Below are 22,978 nucleotides of genomic sequence, written 5' to 3'. Positions count from 1 at the left end.
GGACTGATGTCTACACACTCACTCACTCACACACACACCTGTCGACTGATGTCCTCTATATGCAGTGTGTGGTAACTCCCGTGTCTCCTTCTCCTCTCTAGTGGGCCCGTGATGAGTTTGAGGGTCTGTTTAAACAGCCGTCAGAGAATGCTATGCAGTACCTCACGTAAGTCTACAGCTCGGGCTTTTTGAAAGGCCTTTTCCGTCTGAAGGCTTATACAAGGCCTTACAATAGTATTTCATCCCCCTTGGCGTTTCTCCTATTTTGTTGCTTTACAACCTGTAATTTAAGTTGATTTTTATTGGGATTTCATCTAATGGACATAAACCAAATAGTCCAAATTGGTGAAGTGAAATGAAAAAAAATTGTTTAAAAAATAAAATATATCTTTAAATAGAAAAGTGTTGTGTATTCACCCCCTTTACTATGAATACGATCTGGTGCATCCAATTACCTTCAGAAGTCACACAATTAGTTACTTTGCACACAGGTGAACTTTAAGTGTCACATGATCTGTCATGTGATCTCAGTATATATACACCTGTTCTGAAAGGCCCCAGAGTCTGCAACACCACCAAGGGCAAGGGGCACCACCAAGAGCAAGGGGCACCATGAAGACCAAGGGGCACCACCAAGGGCAAGGGGCACCACCAAGAGCAAGGGGCACCACCAAGAGCAAGGGGCACCACCAAGAGCAAGGGGCACCACCTAGAGCAAGGGGCACCAGCAAGACCAAGGGGCACCACCAAGACCAAGGGGCACCACCAAGACCAAGGGGCGCCACCAAGAGCAAGGGGCACCACCTAGAGCAAGGGGCACCACCAAGACCAAGGGGCACCACCAAGACCAAGGGGCACCACCAAGGGCAAGGGGCGCCACCAAGAGCAAGGGGCGCCACCAAGGGCAAGGGGCGCCACCAAGGGCAAGGGGCGCCACCAAGGGCAAGGGGCGCCACCAAGGGCAAGGGGCGCCACCAAGGGCAAGGGGCGCCACCAAGGGCAAGGGGCGCCACCAAGGGCAAGGGGCGCCACCAAGGGCAAGGGGCGCCACCAAGGGCAAGGGGCGCCACCAAGGGCAAGGGGCGCCACCAAGGCAAGGGGCGCCACCAAGGGCAAGGGGCGCCACCAAGGGCAAGGGGCGCCACCAAGAGCAAGGGGCACCACCAAGAGCAAGGGGCGCCACCAAGAGCAAGGGGCGCCAGCAAGAGCAAGGGGCACCATGAGGACCAAGGAGCTCTCCATACAGATCAGGGTTGGGTTATAAAAAAATATCAGAAACTTTGATCATCCCACGGAGCACCATTAAATCCATTATTAAAAAATGGAAAGAATATGGCACCACAACAAACCTGCCAAGAGAGGGCCGCCCACCAAAACTCACAGACCAGGCAAGGAGGGCATTAAACAGAGGCAAAAAGAGACCAAAGATAACCCTGAAGGAGCCGCAGAGCTCCACAGCGGAGATTGGAGTATCTATCCATAGGACCACTTTAAGCCGTACACTCCACAGAGCTGGGCTTTACGGAAGAGTGGCCAGAAACAAGCCATTGCTTAAAGAAAGAAATAAGCAACCACATTTGGTGTTTGCAAAAAGGCATGTGGGAGGGGAGATACGGTGGAAAATTCCAAGATTATGTTATAATGCTATTAACAGCATTAAATGGCTGTTTTATGAAACAGAATAAGGGGTTGTTAGAACGCTCATCTGGGCCTCTGGGAGAGAACGCTGACCGGAGATTTATGATGTCTTTTGGGTGATGAAACCGGAGCATGAGTTAATGCTTCTGTTCTATATGGGTAACAGGGAAGAGAGGGCCAGACCCTGATCTGAACAATGAAACAGAACTGTTGACACAGCAGACAGTATCTTTCATACACATCTTAACTCTGTGTCCCATTCTATACATCTGTTGTTCGTCATGTAGGTTGAAAGGGGGTGTATCTTGGCTATAAAATACCTTTGTAATTTTGTCTCGGGGCTCTCAACAAATCATCTGATCGTAATTCGCCGACTAGCCATCATTATCGTAGACAACTCACTTTATGTTTGTGTGTTGTATTGACTTGCTCCCTTAATAATAAGTGATAAAAGATTTAGTTTAAGTATAACTCTTACTTGTGTGATAAGTTTATCTCATTTGATAGTAAAGAAATGGACCACCACCGAGACTCCCCAAACATATGAAAGCAGGTACTCTGGTCAGATGAGACAAAAATGTAGCTTTTTGGCCATCAAGGAAAACACTGTCTGGCACAAACCCAACATCTCTCATCACCCCGAGAACACCATCCCCACAGTGAAGCATGGTGGTGGCAGCATGTTTTTCATCTGCAGGGACTGGGAAACTGGTCAGAATTGAAGGATTGGTGGATGGCGCTAAATACAGGGAAATTCTTGAGACTGGGACGGAGGTTCACCTTCCAGCAGGACAATGGTCCTAAGCATACTGCTAAAGCAACACTCGAGTGGTTTAAGAGGAAACATTTAAATGTCTTGGAATGGCCGAGTCAAAGCCCAGACTTTAATCCAATTGAGAATCTGTGGTATTACTTAAAGATTGCTGTACACCAGCGGAACCCATCCAACTTGAAGGAGCAGTTTTGCCTTGAAGAATGGGCAAACATCCCAGTTGCTAGATGTGCCAAGCTTGTAGAGACATGCCCCAAGAAGCTTGCAGCTGTAATTGCTGTAAAAGGTTGCTCTACAAAGTATTGACTTTGGGGGGGTTGAATAGTTTTGCATGCTAAAGTTTTCTATATTTGTTTGTTTCACAATACAAAAATATTTGGCATCTTCAAAGTGGTAGGAATGTTGTGTAAATCAAATGATACAAACCCCCCCAAAAATCTATTTTAATTCCAGGTTGTAAGGCAACAAAATAGATAAAAATTACAAGGGGGGTGAATACTTTCGCAAGCCACTGTTGCTGGTGCTCTTCTAAGTTGAAGGCTCCTAGCTGGTGCTCTTCTAAGTTGAAGGCTCCTAGCTGGTGCTCTTCTAAGTTGAAGGCTCCTAGCTGGTGCTCTTCTAAGTTGAAGGCTCCTAGCTGGTGCTCTTCTAAGTTGAAGGCTCCTAGCTGGTGCTCTTCTAAGTTGATGTTTTATGATCCAGAGATGCTAAGTTCCTGGAGAGGACCCTGAAGCTGCCTGGAGCCCAGCCTCTAGAAGTGTTGGAGGCCGTCTATAAGAGTTTGGTGATCGACTGCCCTCGCAGCTGGGCCGACTGTGTCACCTGGGCTCGTCACCACTGGCAGTGTCAGTACAGCAACAACATCCATCAGCTACTGCACAACTTCCCCCCAGAACAGGTGTATAGAACACACACACACACCGAGTATACAGAACATTAGGAACACCTCCTCTTTCCATGACATAGACTGACCAGGTGAAAGCTATGATCCCTTATTGATGTTAAACTTGTTAAAATCCACTTTAAATCAGTGTAGATGAAGGGGAAGGAGACAGGTTAAAGAAGGATTTTTAAGCCTTGAGACAATTGAGACATGGATATATATGTGGGTCATTCAGAAGATGAATGGGCAAGACAAGACTAATGTGCCTTTTGAACAGGGTATGGTAGTAGGTGCACACTGGTTTGTTAACTTCTCTGGGCGCTAGCATCCCACCTTGCCAACAGCCAGTGAAATTGCAGTAGCCAAATTCAAAACAGAAATCAAATTAAAATTCCTCAAATGTACAATTATACACCATTTTAAAGATAAACTTCTCATTAATCCAGCCACAGTGTCTGAGTTCAAAAAGGCTTTACGGCGAAAGCACACCTTGCGATTATGTTAGGTCAGCGCCTAGCCACAGAAAAACATACAGCCATTTTCCAAAGGAGAGGTGTCACAAAACTCAGAAATAGCGTTATAAATATTCCCTTACCTTTGATGATCTTCATCGGAATGCACTCCCAGGAATCCCAGTTCCACAATAAATGTTTGTTTTGTTCAATAAAGTCCATTATTTATGTTCAAATACCTCCTTTTTGTTCGCACGTTTAGCCCAGTAAGCCAAATGCACAATGCGCGAGCAAATAGTTCAGACGAAAGTCAAAGTTTTATATTACAGTTCGTAGAGACATGTCAAACGAAGTATAGAATCAATCTTTAGGATGTTTTTATCATCAATCTTCAATAATGTTTCAACCGGACAATTCCTTTGACTTTAGAAATGAAAAGGAACACAGCTACCACTCACGGCCGGGCGCCTGGCTGAGCTCATGGCATTCTGCCAGACTGTTGACATCTAGTGGAAGCCTTAGGAAGTGCAATATGACCCCATAGACACTGTATATTTGATAGGCAAAGACTTGAAAATCTACAAACCTCAGATTTCCCACTTCCAGGTTGGATTTTATTCTCAGGTTTTTTGCCTGCCATATGAGTTCTGTTATATTCACAGACATCATTCAAACAGTTTTAGAAACTTCAGAGTGTTTTCTATCCAAATCTACTATATAAGTATTCTAGCTTTTGGGCCTGAGTAGCAGGCAGTTTACTCTGGGCACCTTATTCATCCAAGCTACTCAATACTGCCCCCCAGTCCCAAAGAAGTTAAGAACTGCAACGCTGCTGGCTTTTTCTCGCTCAACAGTTTCCCGTGTGTATCAAGAATGGTCCACCACCCAAAGGACGTCCAGCCAACTTGACACAACTGTGGGAAGCATAGTGATGAATTTATGCTGTTCTGAGAGCAAAAACTCAGTGTTAGGAAGGTGTTCTTAATGTTTTGTGCTCTGATTGTTGATACACAAACTGGTGGGACAGTTATACACTTAACATGTTTGACTATCTCTAACCCTACTTTCTCTTTCTCTCTCCCCTACTTTCTCTTTCTCTCTCCCCTACTTTCTCTTTCTCTCTCCCCCACTTTCTCTTTCTCTCTCCCCTACTTTCTCTTTCTCTCTCCCCCACTTTCTCTTTCTCTCTCCCCCACTTTCTCTTTCTCTCTCCCCACTTTCTCTTTCTCTCTCCCCACTTTCTCTTTCTCTCTCCCCTACTTTCTCTTTCTCTCTCCCCACTTTCTCTTTCTCTCTCCCCTACTTTCTCTTTCTGTCTCCGCCACTTTCTCCTTTCTCAGCTGACCAGCTCTGGCGCCCCCTTCTGGTCCGGTCCAAAGAGATGTCCTCACCCTCTGGAGTTCAGCACCAGCAATGTGAGTCCTTTCTTCCCCCTCCTGTCCTCCCTATCTATTACCTTACCCCTCTACCCTAGCCCCCTCCCGTCCTCCCTATCTAATACCTTACCCCTCTACCCTAGCCCCTTCTCCCCCCCCCTGTCCTCCCTATCTATTACCTTACCCCTCTACCCTTCCCCCTTCTCCCCTCCTAACCTCCCTATCTATTACCTTACCCCTCTACCCTAGCCCCTCCCCCCTGTCCTCCCTATCCTTACCCCTTCTACCCCTCTACCCTAGCCCCTTCTCCCCTCCTAACCTCCCTATCTATTACCTTACCCCTTCTCCCCTCCTAACCTCCCTATCTATTACCTTACCCCTCTACCCTAGCCCCTTCTCCCCTCCTAACCTCCCTATCTATTACCTTACCCCTTCTCCCCTCCTAACCTCCCTATCTATTACCTTACCCCTCTACCCTAGCCCCTCCTAACCTCCCCTCCTGTCCTCCCTATCTATTACCTTACCCCTCTACCCTAGCCCCTTCTCCCCCCTCCTGTCCTCTCCCTCATACATCCTCTCTCTCTCTCTAGCACCTCCATATGGACTATGTGATGTCAGGAGCCAACTTGTTTGCCCAGTCGTACGGCATGCAGGGCTCTACCGACCGTGTCGGCGTGGCTAAGATCCTGGACAGCCTATCGGTGCCCACCTTCGTCCCCAGGTCAGGGGTCAAGATCCACGTCTCCGACCAGGAGCTGCAGAGCGCCAACGTCAACGTCGGTGAGGGAGAGGGCTTTTACACTTATATAGGCCATTTATTTATACATATATAGGGTGTAGAACTAACCCAGCCATCGCAGCAGAGTCTGCAGGAGGGTGTAGAACTAACCCAGCCATCGCAGCAGAGTCTGCAGGAGGGTGTAGAACTAACCCAGCCATCGCAGAGAGTCTGCAGGAGCGTGTAGAACTAACCCAGCCATCGCAACAGAGTCTGCAGGAGGGTGTAGAACTAACCCAGCCATCGCAGCAGAGTATGCAGGAGGGTGTAGAACTAACCCAGCCATCGCAGCAGAGTCTGCAGGAGGGTGTAGAACTAACCCAGCCATCGCAGCAGAGTATGCAGGAGGGTGTAGAACTAACCCAGCCATCGCAACAGAGTCTGCAGGAGGGTGTAGAACTAACCCAGCCATCGCAGCAGAGTCTGCAGGAGCGTGTAGAACTAACCCAGCCATCGCAGCAGAGTGCAGGAGGGTGTAGAACTAACCCAGCCATCGCAGCAGAGTGCAGGAGGGTGTAGAACTAACCCAGCCATCGCAGCAGAGTGCAGGAGCGTGTAGAATTAACCCAGCCATCGCAGCAGAGTGCAGGAGCATGTAGAACTAACCCAGCCATCGCAGCAGAGTATGCAGGAGGGTGTAGAACTAACCCAGCCATCGCAGCAGAGTGCAGGAGCGTGTAGAACTAACCCAGCCATCGTAGAATGTAGAACTAACCCAGCCATCGCAGCAGAGTGCAGGAGCGTGTAGAACTAACCCAGCCATCGCAGCAGAGTGCAGGAGGGTGTAGAACTAACCCAGCCATCGCAGCAGAGTCTGCAGGAGGGTGTAGAACTAACCCAGCCATCGCAGCAGAGTGCAGGAGCGTGTAGAACTAACCCAGCCATCGCAGCAGAGTGCAGGAGCGTGTAGAACTAACCCAGCCATCGCAGCAGAGTCTGCAGGAGCATGTAGAACTAACCCAGCCATCGCAGCAGAGTGCAGGAGCGTGTAGAACTAACCCAGCCATCGCAGCAGAGTCTGCAGGAGTGTGTAGAACTAACCCAGCCATCGCAGCAGAGTCTGCAGGAGGGTGTAGAACTAACCCAGCCATTGCAGGAGCGTGTAGAACTAACCCAGCCATTGCAGGAGGGTGTAGAACTAACCCAGCCATCGCAGCAGAGTGCAGGAGCGTGTAGAACTAACCCAGCCATCGCAGGAGGGTGCAGGAGCGTGTAGAACTAACCCAGCCATCGCAGCAGAGTCTGCAGGAGCGTGTAGAACTAACCCAGCCATCGCAGCAGAGTGCAGGAGGGTGTAGAACTAACCCAGCCATCGCAGCAGAGTGCAGGAGGGTGTAGAACTAACCCATCCATCGCAGCAGAGTGCAGGAGGGTGTAGAACTAACCCAGCCATCGCAGCAGAGTGCAGGAGCGTGTAGAACTAAGAAAGCCTCTAGAAATGGGACATCTGTTATTTCTGCATTTGCCACAGAATGAAAGCCTTCCACAGACTGGATGGAAGAAGGGCTTGTGTTGAATTAAATGACTACTGAGATGGAAGAATCCCAGTTATGATCAGAGTATGTTTATTGTGTTTCATCAGAAAAAACTAACAAGACAGGTCCCACCTCTCGCCACCGGCCACGTGAGATGATTTTACAACATGCCCCAGTCTCATTGGCCTATTCCCCTGTCTGTCAGCCAATGGACACTGTCGGACTAACGGATGTGTGTCTCTCTCTCTCTCTGGTGTGAATGTCTTTGGGATGTGTGTGTGAATCTGGGGGGTGTGTCTGGGTCTGGGGGGTGTGTCTGGGTCTGGGGGTTGTGTCTGGGTCTGGGGGTTGTGTCTGGGTCTGGGGGTTGTGTCTCTGGGTCTGGGGGGGTTGTGTCTGGGTCGGGGTGTGTCTGGGTCGGGGGTGTGTCTGGGTCGGGGGGTGTGTCTGGGTCTGGGGGTGTGTCTGGGTCTGGGGGTGTGTGTGTGTGTAGATGACAACAGGCTGGAGGAACTGAAGACTCTGCTGCCTGGACCGGAAGCTTCTTCTCAATTTAAACTCACTGCCATCGACTTTGAGAAGGTAGAGATCTCTCCCTTTACCTCCCCTCCCTCTCTTTACTCTACCCCTCCCTCTCTCCCTTTACCTCCCCCTCTCTCTCTTTACTCTACCCCCTCTCTCTTTACTCTGCCCTCCCTCTCTCCCTTTACTCTACCCCTCCCTCTCTCCCTTTACCTCCCCCTCTCTCTTTACTCTACCCCCTCTCTCTTTACTCTGCCCTCCCTCTCTCTCTTTACTCTGCCCTCCCTCTCTCTCTTTACTCTGCCCTCCCTCTCTCCCTTTACTCTACCCCTCCCTCTCTCCCTTTACTCTACCCCCTCCCTCTCTCCTTTACTCTACCCCCTCCCTCTCTTTACTCTACCCCTCCCTCTCTCTCTTTACTCTACCCCCCTCTCTCTCTTTACTCTACCCCCTCTCTCTCTTTACTCTACCCCCCTTTACTCTACCCCCTCTCTCCCTTTACTCTACCCCCTCCCTCTCTTTACTCTACCCCTCCCTCTCTTTTTACTCTACCCCCCTCTCTCTCTTTTACTCTACCCCCCCTCTCTTTACTCTACCCCCTCCCTCCCTTTACTCTACCCCCTCCCTCCCTTTACTCTACCCCCCTCTCTTTACTCTACCCCTCCCTCTCTCTCTTTACTCTACCCCCTCTCTCTTTTACTCTACCCCCCTCTTTACTCTCTCTCTTTACTCTACCCCCCTCTCTGTTTACTCTACCCCCTCCCTCTTTACTCTACCCCCTCCCTCTTTACTCTACCCCCTCTTTACCCTACCCCCTCTTTTCACTACCCCCTCTTTACTCTAACCCCCTCTGTTTACTCTACCCCCTCCCTCTTTACTCTACCCCCTCTTTTACCCTACCCCCTCTTTTCCAGGATGATACCCCCTCTTTACTCTAACCCCCTCTTTTTCCACTACCCCCTCTTTGACCCCCCAGGATGATGACTCTTTGCTCTATCTGACAACGCTCTGAGTTTACTTGACAACAGGATGATGACTCTGTGTTCCAGGATGATGACTCTGGGTGTTCCAGGATGATGACTCTGTGTGTTCCAGGATGATGACTCTGTGTGTTCCAGGATGATGACTCTGTGTGTTCCAGGATGATGACTCTGTGTTCCAGGATGATGACTCTGTGTGTTCCAGGATGATGACTCTGTGTGTTCCAGGATGATGACTCTGTGTGTTCCAGGATGATGACTCTGTGTGTTCCAGGATGATGACTCTGTGTGTTCCAGGATGATGACTCTGTGTGTTCCAGGATGATGACTCTGTGTGTTCCAGGATGATGACTCTGTGTTCCAGGATGATGACGCTGTGTTCCAGGATGATGACTCTGTATGTTCCAGGATGATGACTCTGTGTTCCAGGATGATGACTCTGTGTTCCAGGATGATGACTCTGTGTGTTCCAGGATGATGACTCTGTGTGTTCCAGGATGATGACTCTGTGTGTTCCAGGATGATGACTCTGTGTGTTCCAGGATGATGACTCTGTGTGTTCCAGGATGATGACTCTGTGTGTTCCAGGATGATGACTCTGTGTGTTCCAGGATGATGACTCTGTGTGTTCCAGGATGATGACTCTGTGTGTTCCAGGATGATGACACTGTGTGTTCCAGAATGATGACTCTGTGTTCCAGGATGATGACTCTGTGTTCCAGGATGATGACTCTGTATGTTCCAGGATGATGACTCTGTGTGTTCCAGGATGATGACTCTGTGTGTTCCAGGATGATGACTCTGTGTGTTCCAGGATGATGACTCTGTGTGTTCCAGGATGATGACTCTGTGTGTTCCAGGATGATGACTCTGTGTGTTCCAGGATGATGACTCTGTGTGTTCCAGGATGATGACTCTGTGTGTTCCAGGATGATGACTCTGTGTGTTCCAGGATGATGACTCTGTGTGTTCCAGGATGATGACTCTGTGTGTTCCAGGATGATGACTCTGTGTGTTCCAGGATGATGACTCTGTGTGTTCCAGGATGATGACTCTGTGTGTTCCAGGATGATGACTCTGTGTGTTCCAGGATGATGACTCTGTGTGTTCCAGGATGATGACTGTGTTCCAGGATGATGACTCTGTGTGTTCCAGGATGATGACTCTGTGTGTTCCAGGATGATGACTCTGTGTGTTCCAGGATGATGACTCTGTGTGTTCCAGGATGATGACTCTGTATGTTCCAGGATGATGACTCTGTATGTTCCAGGATGATGACTCTGTGTGTTCTGTATGTTCCAGGATGATGACTCTAACTTCCACATGGACTTCATTGTGGCTGCTTCCAACCTGAGAGCAGAAAACTACAACATTCCCCCTGCAGACAGACACAAGGTGTGTACGTACACACACTGTCGCTCTCGCTGTCCCGGTGGCTCTCTCTGGCTCGTTCGCTGTCTTGCTCTCTGTGACTCTGGCTCGTATCGCTGTCTTGCTCTCTGTGACTCTGGCTCGTAATCGCTGTCTTGCTCTCTGTGACTCTGGCTCGTATCGCTGTCTTGCTCTCTGTGACTCTGGCTCGTATTGCTGTCTTGCTCTCTGTGACTCTGGCTCGTAATCGCTGTCTTGCTCTCTGTGACTCTGGCTCGTTCTCTGTCTTGCTCTCTCTCTGTCTTGCTCTCTCTGGCTCGTATCGCTGTCTTGCTCTCTCTGGCTCGTATCGCTGTCTTGCTCTCTCTGGCTCGTATCGCTGTCTTGCTCTCTCTGGCTCGTATCGCTGTCTTGCTCTCTCTGGCTCGTATCGCTGTCTTGCTCTCTCTGGCTCGTATTGCTGTCTTGCTCTCTCTGGCTCGTATCGCTGTCTTGCTCTCTCTGGCTCGTATCGCTGTCTTGCTCTCTCTGGCTCATATCGCTGTCTTGCTCTCTCTGGCTCGTTAGCTGTCTTGCTCTCTCTGGCTCGTTAGCTGTCTTGCTCTCTCTGGCTCGTTAGCTGTCTTGCTCTCTCTGGCTCGTTAGCTGTCTTGCTCTCTCTGGCTCGTTCTGTCTTGCTCTCTCTGGCTCGTATCGCTGTCTTGCTCTCTCTGGCTCGTATGTCTTGCTGTCTTACTCTTGCTCTCTGGCTGGCTCGTATCGCTGTCTTGCTCTCTCTGGCTCGCTGTCTTGCTCTCTGTGACTCTGCTGTCTTGCTTGCTCTCTGGACTCTGGCTTAGCTGTCTTGCTCTCTCTGACTCTGCTCGTTAGTCTTGCTCTTGCTCTGGCTCTGGTCTTGCTCTCTGTGACTGGCGCTGTCTTGCTCTCTCTGGCTCGTAATCGCTGTCTTGCTCTCTGTGACTCTGGCTCGTATCGCTGTCTTGCTCTCTGTGACTCTGGCTCGTAATCGCTGTCTTGCTCTCTGTGACTCTGGCTCGTATCGCTGTCTTGCTCTCTGTGACTCTGGCTCGTTTGCTGTCTTGCTCTCTGTGACTGGCTCGTTCGCTGTCTTGCTCTCTCTGGCTCGTTAGCTGTCTTGCTCTCTGTGACTCTGGCTCGTATTGCTGTCTTGCTCTCTGTGACTCTGGCTCGTAATCGCTGTCTTGCTCTCTGTGACTCTGGCTCGTATCGCTGTCTTGCTCTCTGTGACTCTGGCTCGTAATCGCTGTCTTGCTCTTGGCTCTCTGTCTTGCTCTCTGGCTCGTATCGCTGTCTTGCTCTTGGCTCTCTGTCTTGCTCTCTGTGACTCTGGCTCGTATCGCTGTCTTGCTCTCTGTGACTCTGGCTCGTATCGCTGTCTTGCTCTCTGTGACTCTGGCTCGTAATCGCTGTCTTGCTCTCTGTGACTCTGGCTCGTATCGCGGTCTTGCTCTCTGTGACTCTGGCTCGTTCTCTGTCTTGCTCTCTCTGGCTCGTATCGCTGTCTTGCTCTCTCTGGCTCGTATCGCTGTCTTGCTCTCTCTGGCTCATATCGCTGTCTTGCTCTCTCTGGCTCGTTAGCTGTCTTGCTCTCTCTGGCTCGTTAGCTGTCTTGCTCGCTGTGACTGGCTCGTTAGCTGTCTTGCTCGCTGTGACTGGCTCGTTAGCTGTCTTGCTCGCTGTGACTGGCTCGTTAGCTGTCTTGCTCGCTGTGACTGGCTCTGGCTTAGCTGTCTTGCTCGCTGTGACTGGCTCGTTAGCTGTCTTGCTCGCTGTGACTGGCTCGTTAGCTGTCTTGCTCGCTGTGACTGGCTCGTTAGCTGTCTTGCTCTTGCTGCTGACTGGCTCGTTAGCTGTCTTGCTCGCTGTGACTGGCTCGTTAGCTGTCTTGCTCGCTGTGACTGGCTCGTTAGCTGTCTTGCTCGCTGTGACTGGCTCGTTAGCTGTCTTGCTCGCTGTGACTGGCTCGTTAGCTGTCTTGCTCGCTGTGACTGGCTCGTTAGCTGTCTTGCTCGCTGTGACTGGCTCGTATCGCTGTCTTGCTCGCTGTGACTGGCTCGTATCGCTGTCTTGCTCGCTGTGACTGGCTCGTATCGCTGTCTTGCTCGCTGTGACTGGCTCGTATCGCTGTCTTGCTCGCTGTGACTGGCTCGTATCGCTGTCTTGCTCTCTCTGGCTCGTATCGCTGTCTTGCTCTTTTAAAAAAAAAAATATTTCACCTTTATTTAACCAGGTAGGCTAGTTGAGAACAGGTTCTCATTTGCAACTGCGACCTGGCCAAGATAAAGCATAGCAGTGTGAACAGACAACACAGAGTTACACATGGAGTAAACAATTAACAAGTCAATAACACAGTAGAGAAAAAAAGGGGAGTCTATATACAATGTGTGCAAAAGGCATGAGGAGGTAGGCGAATAATTACAATTTTGCAGATTAACACTGGAGTGATAAATGATCAGATGGTCATGTACAGGTAGAGATACTGGTGTGCAAAAGAGCAGAAAAGTAAATAAATAAAACAGTATGGGGATGAGGTAGGTGAAAATGGGTGGGCTATTTACCGATAGACTATGTACAGCTGCAGCGATCGGTTAGCTGCTCAGATAGCTGATGTTTGAAGTTGGTGAGGGAGATAAAAGTCTCCAACTTCAGCGATTTTTGCAATTCGTTCCAGTCACAGGCAGCAGAGAACTGGAACGAAAGGCGGCCGAATGAGGTGTTGGCTTTGGGGATGCTCAGTGAGATACACCTGCTGGAGCGCGTGCTACGGATGGGTGTTGCCATCGTGACCAGTGAACTGAGATAAGGCGGAGCTTTACCTAGCATGGACTTGTAGATGACCTGGAGCCAGTGGGTCTGGCGACGAATATGTAGCGAGGGCCAGCCGACTAGAGCATACAAGTCGCAGTGGTGGGTAGTATATGGGGCTTTGGTAACAAAACGGATGGCACTGTGATAAACTGCATCCAGTTTGCTGAGGAGAGTGTTGGAAGCCATTTTGTAGATGACATCGCCGAAATCGAGGATCGGTAGGATAGTCAGTTTTACTAGGGTAAGCTTGGCAGCGTGAGTGAAGGAGGCTTTGTTGCGGAATAGAAAGCCGACTCTTGATTTGATTTTCGATTGGAGATGTTTGATATGGGTCTGGAAGGTGAGTTTGCAGTCTAGCCAGACACCTAGGTACTTATAGGTGTCCACATATTCAAGGTCGGAACCATCCAGTGTGGTGATGGTTGTCGGGCGTGCGGGTGCATGCAGCGATCGGTTGAAAAGCATGCATTTGGTTTTACTAGCGTTTAAGAGCAGTTGGAGGCCACAGAAGGAGTGTTGTATGGCATTGAAGCTCGATTGGAGGTTAGATAGCACAGTGTCCAATGACGGGCCGAAAGTGTATAGAATGGTGTCGTCTGCGTAGAGGTGGATCAGGGAATCGCCTGCAGCAAGAGCAACATCATTGATATACACAGAGAAAAGAGTCGGCCCGAGAATTGAACCCTGTGGCACCCCCATAGACACTCTGTGACTCTGGCTCGTATCGCTGTCTTGCTCTCTCTGACTCTGGCTCGTATCGCTGTCTTGCTCTCTCTGACTCTGGCTCCCTCTCCTCCCTTTCATATCCCTCTCTCTCTTCTCTCTCTCTTCTCTCCCTCTCCCTCCAGAGTAAGCTTATAGCTGGGAAGATCATTCCTGCGATAGCGACCACTACGTCGGCGGTCGTAGGTCTGGTCTGTCTGGAGCTCATCAAGATCGTTCAGGGACACAAGAAGGTGGAGTCGTTTAAGAACGGCTTCATGAACCTGGCGCTGCCGTTCTTCGGCTTCTCAGAACCCATCTCTGCTCCCAGCCACAAGGTAGGGTTGGATTCGGGAGGGAGGGGGTCTGTGTGTGACTGTCTAGGACAGGGCTCCCCAGTAGATGGCCCGCGGGTGATTTTTCTAATTTGATTTAAAAATGTATTTTATTTGGCCCCTCAAATGATTTAATTCCCACTTATAAATATAGTTATATGGGATGGTATTCCAATGTAATCAAGGTTCGTGGTCAATTGCAGAGTACAAATGATTTAGAACTGAACTGAACAGAAATATAAACAAAACAAACGGCATGATCATTACACAGATGCACCTTGTGCTGGGGACAATAAAAGGCCACTCTAAAATGTTCAGTTTTGTCACACAACACAACGCTACAGATGTCTCAAGTTCCGAGGGAGCGTGCTATTGGCTGCAGGAATGTCCATCAGAGCTGTTGCCGGAGAATTGAATGGTCATTTCTCTCCCAGTACGTCCGCCCGGCCTCACAACTGCAGACCACATGTAACCACGTCAGCCCAGGACCTCCTCATCCGGCTTCTTCACCTGCGTGATCGGGTGGTGTGGGGTGTTTCTGTCTGTAGTAAAGCCCTGGGGATAAACTCATTCTGATTGGCTGTGCCTGGCTCCCCAGTGGATGCTCCCCTGCCCAGTCATGTGAAATCCATAGATTAGGGCCGAATTTGTTTATTTCAATTGACTGATTTTCCTTATGTGAACTGTAACTCATTAAACCTTTTGAAATTGTAGCATGTTGCGTTTAATATTTTTGTAAAGTATGTTCCGGCCCAGCAACCAAACACTCAGAGAGAAATGGTCCCGTGACTGAATCCCCTGGTCTAGGATCAGAACACTGAGCCATATCAAGGGGACATTTCACAACTAGGTGTCAGGGATTTGTGTTAGGCCCGGGCTTTTCATTTAGTGTTTGTCTGTACCTCTAACAGATTCTTCTGTCCCCACACTTTTCTCTCCCCATCCATCTCTTTCTCTCTCTGCCTCCCCCTTCTCTCCCCATCCATCTCTTTCTCTCTCTGCCTCCCCTTCTCTCCCCATCCATCTCTTTCTCTCTCTGCCTCCCCATCTCTTTCTCTCTCTGCTTCCCTGCCTCCTCTGCCTCCCCCTCTCTCCCCATCTCTTTCTCTCTCTGCCTCCCCCTCTCTCCCCATCTCTTTCTCTCTCTGCCTCCCCCTCTCTCCCATCCATCTCTTTCTCTCTCTCTGCCTCCCTCTCTCTCCCCATCCATCTCTTTCTCTCTCTGCCTCCCCCTCTCTCCCCATCTTTCTCTCTCTACCTCCTCTCCCCATCTTTCTCTCTCTGCCTCCCCTTCTCTCCCCATCTTTCTCTCTCTGCCTCCCCTCTCTCCCCATCTCTTTCTCTCTCTCTGCCTCCCCCTCTCTCCTCATCCTTCTCTTTCTCTCTCTGCCTCCCCCTCTCTCCCCATCTCTTTCTCTCTCTCTGCCTCCCCTCTCTCCCCATCTCTTTCTCTCTCTCTGCCTCCCCCTCTCTCCCCATCCTTCTCTTTCTCTCTCTGCCTCCCCTTCTCTCCCCATCCTTCTCTTTCTCTCTCTGCCTCCCCTTCTCTCCCCATCTCTTTCTCTCTCTCTGCCTCCCCCTCTCTCCCCATCCATCTCTTTCTCTCTCTGCATCCCCATCTCTTTCTCTCTCTCTGCCTCCCCCTCTCTCCCCATACATCTCTTTCTCTCTCTGCCTCCCCCTCTCTCCCCATCCATCTCTTTCTCTCTCTGCCTCCCCCTCTCTCCCCATCCATCTCTTTCTCTCTCTGCCTCCCCCTCTCTCCCCATCCATCTCTTTCTCTCTCTGCCTCCCCTTCTCTCCCCATCTTTCTCTCTCTGCCTCCCCTTCTCTCCCCATCTCTTCCTCCCTCCATAGTACTATGAGATTGACTGGTCTCTGTGGGATCGTTTTGAGGTGAAGGGTCTGCAGGCCAATGGAGAGGAGATGACTCTCCGACAGTTCCTGGACTACTTCAAGGTACGCCTGCCCTCGTGCTGAGTCTCTGCTAAGCTTACGTTCATTATTGGTTTCTATAACATTTAGTCTTTCCTTCCCCTGTAGAAGGAGCATCAGTTGGAGATCACCATGCTGTCTCCATGCTCTTCCTCTCACCCTGCTGTCTCCATGCTCTTCCTCTCACCCTGCTGTCTCCATGCTCTTCCTCCTCTCACCCTGCTGTCTCCATGCTCTTCCTCCTCTCACCCTGCTGTCTCCATGCTCTTCCTCCTCCTCCTCTCACCCTGCTGTCTCGGTGCTCCTCCTCCTCTCACCCTGCTGTCTCCATGCTCTTCCTCCTCCTCCTCTCACCCTGCTGTCTCCATGCTCTTCCTCTCACCCTGCTGTCTCCATGCTCTTCCTCTCACCCTGCTGTCTCCATGCTCTTCCTCCTCCTCCTCTCACCCTGCTGTCTCCATGCTCTTCCTCCTCTCACCCTGCTGTCTCCATGCTCTTCCTCCTCTCACCCTGCTGTCTCGGTGCTCTTCCTCCTCTCACCCTGCTGTCTCCATGCTCTTCCTCCTCTCACCCTGCTGTCTCCATGCTCTTCCTCCTCTCACCCTGCTGTCTCCATGCTCTTCCTCCTCTCACCCTGCTGTCTCTGTGCTCTTCCTCCTCTCACCCTGCTGTCTCCATGCTCTTCCTCCTCTCACCCTGCTGTCTCGATGCTCTTCCTCCTCTCACCCTGCTGTCTCGATGCTCTTCCTCCTCTCACCCTGCTGTCTCCATGCTCTTCCTCCTCTCACCCTGCTGTCTCCATGCTCTTCCTCCTCTCACCCTGCTGTCTCGGTGCTCTTCCTCCTCTCACCCTGCTGTCTCCGTGCTCTTCCTCCTCTCACCCTGCTGTCTCGATGCTCTTCCTCCTCTCACCCTGCTGTCTCCATGCTCTTCCTCCTCTCACCATGCTGTCTCCGTGCTCTTCCTCCTCTCACCCTGCTGTCTCGGTGCTCTTCCTCCTCTCACCATGCTGTCTCCATGCTCTTCCTCCTCTCACCCTGCTGTCTCCATGCTCTTCCTCTCACCCTGCTGTCTCGATGCTCTTCCTCCTCTCACCCTGCTGTCTCCATGCTCTTCCTCCTCTCACCCTGCTGTCTCGATGCTCTTCCTCCTCTCACCCTGCTGTCTCCATGCTCTTCCTCTCACCCTGCTGTCTCCATGCTCTTCCTCCTCTCACCCTACTGTCTCGATGCTCTTCCTCCTCTCACCCTGCTGTCTCCATGCTCTTCCTCCTCTCACCCTGCTGTCTCCATGCTCTTCCTCCTCTCACCCTGCTGTCTCGATGCTCTTCCTCCTCTCACCCTGCTGTCTCCATGCTCTTCCTCCTCTCACCCTGCTGTCTCCATGCTCTTCTTCCTCTCACCCTGCTTTCTCAGGGAGTCTCCATGCTCTTCCTCCTCTCACCCTGCTGTCTCCATGCTCTTCCTCCTCTCACCCTACTGTCTCGATGCTCTTCCTCCTCTCACCATGCTGTCTCCATGCTCTTCCTCTCACCCTGCTGTCTCCATGCTCTTCCTCCTCTCACCCTGCTGTCTCCATGCTCTTCCTCCTCTCACCCTGCTGTCTCCATGCTCTTCCTCCTCTCACCCTGCTGTCTCGGTGCTCTTCCTCCTCTCACCCTACTGTCTCGATGCTCTTCCTCCTCTCACCATGCTGTCTCCATGCTCTTCCTCTCACCCTGCTGTCTCCATGCTCTTCCTCCTCTCACCCTGCTGTCTCCATGCTCTTCCTCCTCTCACCCTGCTGTCTCCATGCTCTTCCTCCTCTCACCCTGCTGTCTCGATGCTCTTCCTCCTCTCACCCTGCTGTCTCCATGCTCTTCCTCCTCTCACCCTGCTGTCTCCATGCTCTTCCTCCTCTCACCCTGCTGTCTCCATGCTCTTCCTCCTCTCACCCTGCTGTCTCCATGCTCTTCCTCCTCTCACCCTGCTGTCTCCATGCTCTTCCTCCTCTCACCCTGCTGTCTCGATGCTCTTCCTCTCACCCTGCTGTCTCGGTGCTCTTCCTCCTCTCACCCTGCTGTCTCCATGCTCTTCCTCTCACCCTGCTGTCTCCATGCTCTTCCTCTCACCCTGCTGTCTCCATGCTCTTCCTCTCACCCTGCTGTCTCCATGCTCTTCCTCTCACCCTGCTGTCTCCATGCTCTTCCTCCTCTCACCCTGCTGTCTCCATGCTCTTCCTCCTCTCACCCTGCTGTCTCCATGCTCTTCCTCCTCTCTGTCTCCCCTGTAGAATGAGCATCAGCTGGAGATCACCATGCTGTCTCAGGGAGTCTCCATGCTCTTCCTCCTCTTACCCTGCTTTCTCAGGGAGTCTCCATGCTCTTCCTCCTCTCACCCTGCTGTCTCGGTGCTCTTCCTCCTCTCTGTCTCCCCTGTAGAATGAGCATCAGTTGGAGATCACCATGCTGTCTCAGGGAGTCTCCATGCTCTACTCCTTCTTCATGCCTGCTGCTAAACTCAAGGAGAGGCTGCTGTTACCGTGAGTCACTGAACTGACCCCGTCCTGTCACGTCTATAACTGACCCCGTCCTGTCACGTCTATAACTGACCCCGTCCTGTCACGTCTATAACTGACCCCGTCCTGTCACGTCTATAACTGACCCCGTCCTGTCACGTCTATAACTGCCGTCCCTGTCACGTCTATAACTGCCGTCCTGTCACGTCTATAACTGCCGTCCTGTCACGTCTATAACTGACCCCGTCCTGTCACGTCTATAACTGACCCCGTCCTGTCACGTCTATAACTGACCCCGTCCTGTCACGTCTATAACTGACCCCGTCCTGTCACGTCTATAACTGACCCCGTCCTGTCACGTCTATAACTGACCCCGTCCTGTCACGTCTATAACTGACCCCGTCCTGTCACGTCTATAACTGACACCTAGCCTGTCACGTCTATAACTGACACCTAGCCTGTCCCCTAGAGCGACGCCTAGCCTGTCCCCTAGAGCGACGCCTAGCCTGTCCCCTAGAGCGACGCCTAGCCTGTCCCCTAGAGCGACGCCTAGCCTGTCCCCTAGAGCGACGCCTAGCCTGTCCCCTAGAGCGACGCCTAGCCTGTCCCCTAGAGCGACGCCTAGCCTGTCCCCTAGAGCGACGCCTCGCCTGTCCCCTAAAGCGACGCCTAGCCTGTCCCCTAGAGCGACGCCTAGCCTGTCCCCTAAAGCGACGCCTAGCCTGTCCCCTAGAGCGACGCCTAGCCTGTCCCCTAGAGCGACGCCTAGCCTGTCCCCTAAGCGACGCCTAGCCTGTCCCCTAGAGCGACGCCTCGCCTGTCCCCTAGAGCGACGCCTAGCCTGTCCCCTAGAGCGACGCCTAGCCTGTCCCCTAGAGCGACGCCTCGCCTGTCCCCTAGAGCGACGCCTAGCCTGTCCCCTAGAGCGACGCCTCGCCTGTCCCCTAGAGCGACGCCTCGCTAGCCTGTCCCCTAGAGCGACGCCTCTCTAGCCTGTCCCCTAGAGCGACGCCTCTCTAGCCTGTCCCCTAGAGCGACGCCTCTCTAGCCTGTCCCCTAGAGCGACGCCTCTCTAGCCTGTCCCCTAGAGCGACGCCTCTCTAGCCTGTCCCCTAGAGCGACGCCTCTCTAGCCTGTCCCCTAGAGCGACGCCTCTCTAGCCTGTCCCCTAGAGCCCTCTCTAGCCTGTCCCCTAGAGCGACGCCTCTCTAGCCTGTCCCCTAGAGCGACGCCTCTTTAGCCTGTCCCCTAGAGCGACGCCTCTCTAGCCTGTCCCCTAGAGCGACGCCTCTCTAGCCTGTCCCCTAGAGCGACACCTAGCGGCCTTTGTAAATGTATGTAGTTCTGTCCTTGAGCTGTCTTGTCTATTAATCAAATCAAATGTATTTATAAAGCCCTTCGTACATCAGCTGATATCTCAAAGTGCTGAACAGAAACCCAGCCTAAAACCCCAAACAGCAAGCAATGCAGGTGTAGAAGCACGGTGGCTAGGAAAAACTCCCTAGAAAGGCCAAAACCTAGGAAGAAACCTAGAGAGGAACCAGGCTATGTGGGGTGGCCAGTCCTCTTCTGGCTGTGCCGGGTAGAGATTATAACAGAACATGACCAAGATGTTCAAATGTTCATAAATGACCAGCATGGTCGAATAATAATAAGGCAGAACAGTTGAAACTGGAGCAGCAGCACAGTCAGGTGGACTGGGGACAGCAAGGAGTCATCATGTCAGGTAGTCCTGGGACATGGTCCTAGGGCCCAGGCCAGTTGAAACTGGAGCAGCAGCACAGTCAGGTGGACTGGGGACAGCAAGGAGTCATCATGTCAGGTAGTCCTGGGGCATGGTCCTAGGGCTCATGTCCTCCAAGAAAGAGAGGAGAGAATTAGAGAACGCACACTTAAATTCACACAGGACACCGAATAGGACAGGAGAAGTACTCCAGATATAACAAACTGACCCCAGCCCCCCGACACATAAACTACTGCAGCATAAATACTGGAGGCTGAGACAGGAGGGGTCAGGAGACACTGTGGCCCCATCCGAGGACACCCCCGGACAGGGCCAAACAGGAAGGATATAACCCCACCCACTTATTAATGTTCTGTATTATGTTTCATGTTTTGTGGAACCCAGGAAGAGTAGCTGCTGCTTTTACAACAGCTAATGGGGATCCATAATAAATCAAAATACTACATCTTCATTGATCTCTGCTCGGGTCCGACAGTCATAGCATACGCAGGTTATTTCAGACAAGGACTGTGCCGAAGGGGTTACTGCCCTAATTAAGGGGTTACTGCCCTAATTAAGGGGTTACTGCCCTAATTAAGGGGCTTACTGCCCTAATTAAGGGGTTACTGCCCTAATGAAGGGGGCTTACTGCCCTAATTAAGGGGGTTACTGCCTAATTAAGGGGCTTACTGCCCTAATTAAGGGGCTTACTGCCTAATTAAGGGGCTTACTGCCCTAATTAAGGGGTTACTGCCCTAATGAAGGGGTTACTGCCCTAATTAAGGGGGTTACTGCCCTAATTAAGGGGCTTACTGCCCTAATGAAGGGGTTACTGCCCTAATTAAGTGGGTTACTGCCTAATTAAGGGGTTACTGCCTAATTAAGGGGTTACTGCCTAATTAAGGGGCTTACTGCCCTAATGAAGGGGGCTTACTGCCCTAATGAAGGGGGCTTACTGCCTAATTAAGGGGCTTACTGCCCTAATTAAGGGCTTACTGCCCTAATGAAGGGGGGTTACTGCCCTAATGAAGGGGTTACTGCCTAATTAAGGGGCTTACTGCCTAATTAAGGGGGTTACTGCCTAATTAAGGGGGTAACTGCCCTAATTAAGGGGGTAACTGCCTAATTAAGGGGGTTACTGCCCTAATTAAGGGGTTACTGCCTAATTAAGGGGCTCACTGCCTAATTAAGGGGGCTTACTGCCCTAATTAGGGGGCTTACTGCCTAATTAGGGGGCTTACTGCCCTAATTAGGGGGCTTACTGCCCTAATTAAGGGGCTTACTGCCTAATTAAGGGGCTTACTGCCTAATTAAGGCTTAATTACTGCCCTAATTAAGGCTTAATTACTGCCCTAATTAAGGCTTAATTACTGCCTAATTAAGGCTTAATTACTGCCCTAATTAAGGGGTTACTGCCCTAATTAAGGGGTTACTGCCTAATTAAGGGGTTACTGCCCTAATGAAGGGGGTTACTGCCCTAATGAAGGGGTTACTGCCCTAATGAAGGGGTTACTGCCCTAATTAAGGGGGTTACTGCCCTAATTAAGCCGAAGGTCTGAAATGTGACACAATTCAATATTTTGTTGCCAATCAATGACTGTAATCAATAATTGGAATGACAGGAATTTCTAACTTGAGGAATCTGAAGTTTCTCAAACTGCCAGAGATGACTGGGGTCTTACTGAACTAAATGTTGTCTTCCTTCTCTCTCCCCCCTCTCTCCTCTCCCCTCCCCCTCTCTCCTCTCCCCTCCCCCTCTCTCCTCTCCCCTCCCCCTCTCTCCCCCTCCCTCCTCTCCCCTCTCTCCCCCCCTCTCTCCTCTCCCCTCCCCCTCTCTCCCCCTCTCTCCTCTCCCCTCCCCCTCCCCCTCTCTCTCTCCCCTCCCCCTCTCTTCTCTCCTCCCCCTCTCCTCTCCCCTCCCCCTCTCTCCCCCCCTCTCTCCTCTCCCCTCCCCCTCTCTCCTATCCCCCCTCCCCCCCCTCTCTCCTCCCCCTCTCTCCTCCCCCTCCCCTCTCCTCCCCCTCTCTCCTCTCCCCTCCCCTCTCCCTCTCTCCTCTCTCCCTCTCCCCTCTCTCCTCTCTCCTCTCCCCTCTCTCCTCTCCCCTCCCCCTCTCCCCTCTCTCCTCTCCTTTCTCCCCTCTCTCTCCTTTCCTCTCCTCCCCCTCTCTCCTTTCCTCCCCCTCTCCACTAATCCCCCCCCTCTGCTCTCCAGGATGACAGAGATTGTGACCAAGGTTTCTAAGAAGAAGCTGGGAAGCATGTGAAAGCCCTGGTGTTTGAGCTGTGCTGCAACGACCTGACTGAGGAAGATGTGGAGGTTCCCTCGTCAGATACACCATCCGCTGAACCAACACACACACACACACACCGGGGGAGTAAGGAGAGAGGATGGCTTTGGATCAATCACTTGTAGAGGAAAGGTTATTGGATCCCTGGTTCAAAATGGCACCCTATTCCCTATATAGTGTACCCTATTCCCTATATAGTGTACCCTATCCCTATATAGTGTACCCTATACCCCCTCAACAACTCTGCTACCCTCCCCCTCAACAACTCTGCTACCCTCCCCCTCCTCAACAACTCTGCTACCCTCCCCCTCCTCAACAACTCTGCTACCCTCCCCCTCAACAACTCTGCTACCCCCCCCAACAACTCTGCTACTCTCCCCACTCAGTACTGCCGTGTCAGGGCCAACGTGGCACGTCCTTCCC

The 22,978-nt window shown here is 51.5% G+C and overlaps 1 protein-coding gene across 1 annotated transcript in view; it reads left to right on the top strand.

Annotated features, from left to right (window-relative positions):
- LOC115123375 (ubiquitin-like modifier-activating enzyme 1) overlaps positions 1–22,613 on the top strand; it is a 62,435-nt gene extending 39,822 nt beyond the window's left edge. Inside the window, 12 exon segments of the mRNA XM_065005118.1 lie at positions 102–166; positions 3,113–3,308; positions 5,086–5,160; positions 5,712–5,901; positions 7,868–7,956; positions 10,179–10,271; positions 13,925–14,116; positions 15,971–16,072; positions 18,468–18,568; positions 22,480–22,514; positions 22,517–22,588; positions 22,591–22,613. Coding sequence (XP_064861190.1) covers positions 102–166; positions 3,113–3,308; positions 5,086–5,160; positions 5,712–5,901; positions 7,868–7,956; positions 10,179–10,271; positions 13,925–14,116; positions 15,971–16,072; positions 18,468–18,568; positions 22,480–22,514; positions 22,517–22,588; positions 22,591–22,613 — 1,233 coding nt within the window.
- The last annotated feature ends 365 nt before the right edge of the window (positions 22,614–22,978 follow it).

The sequence above is a fragment of the Oncorhynchus nerka genome, linkage group LG20 (genome assembly GCF_034236695.1).
Source record: "Oncorhynchus nerka isolate Pitt River linkage group LG20, Oner_Uvic_2.0, whole genome shotgun sequence".
Classification (NCBI taxonomy): domain Eukaryota; kingdom Metazoa; phylum Chordata; class Actinopteri; order Salmoniformes; family Salmonidae; genus Oncorhynchus; species Oncorhynchus nerka.
The sequence above is the reverse complement of the archived record's forward strand: the minus strand, read 5'-3'. Positions and strand labels throughout refer to the sequence as shown.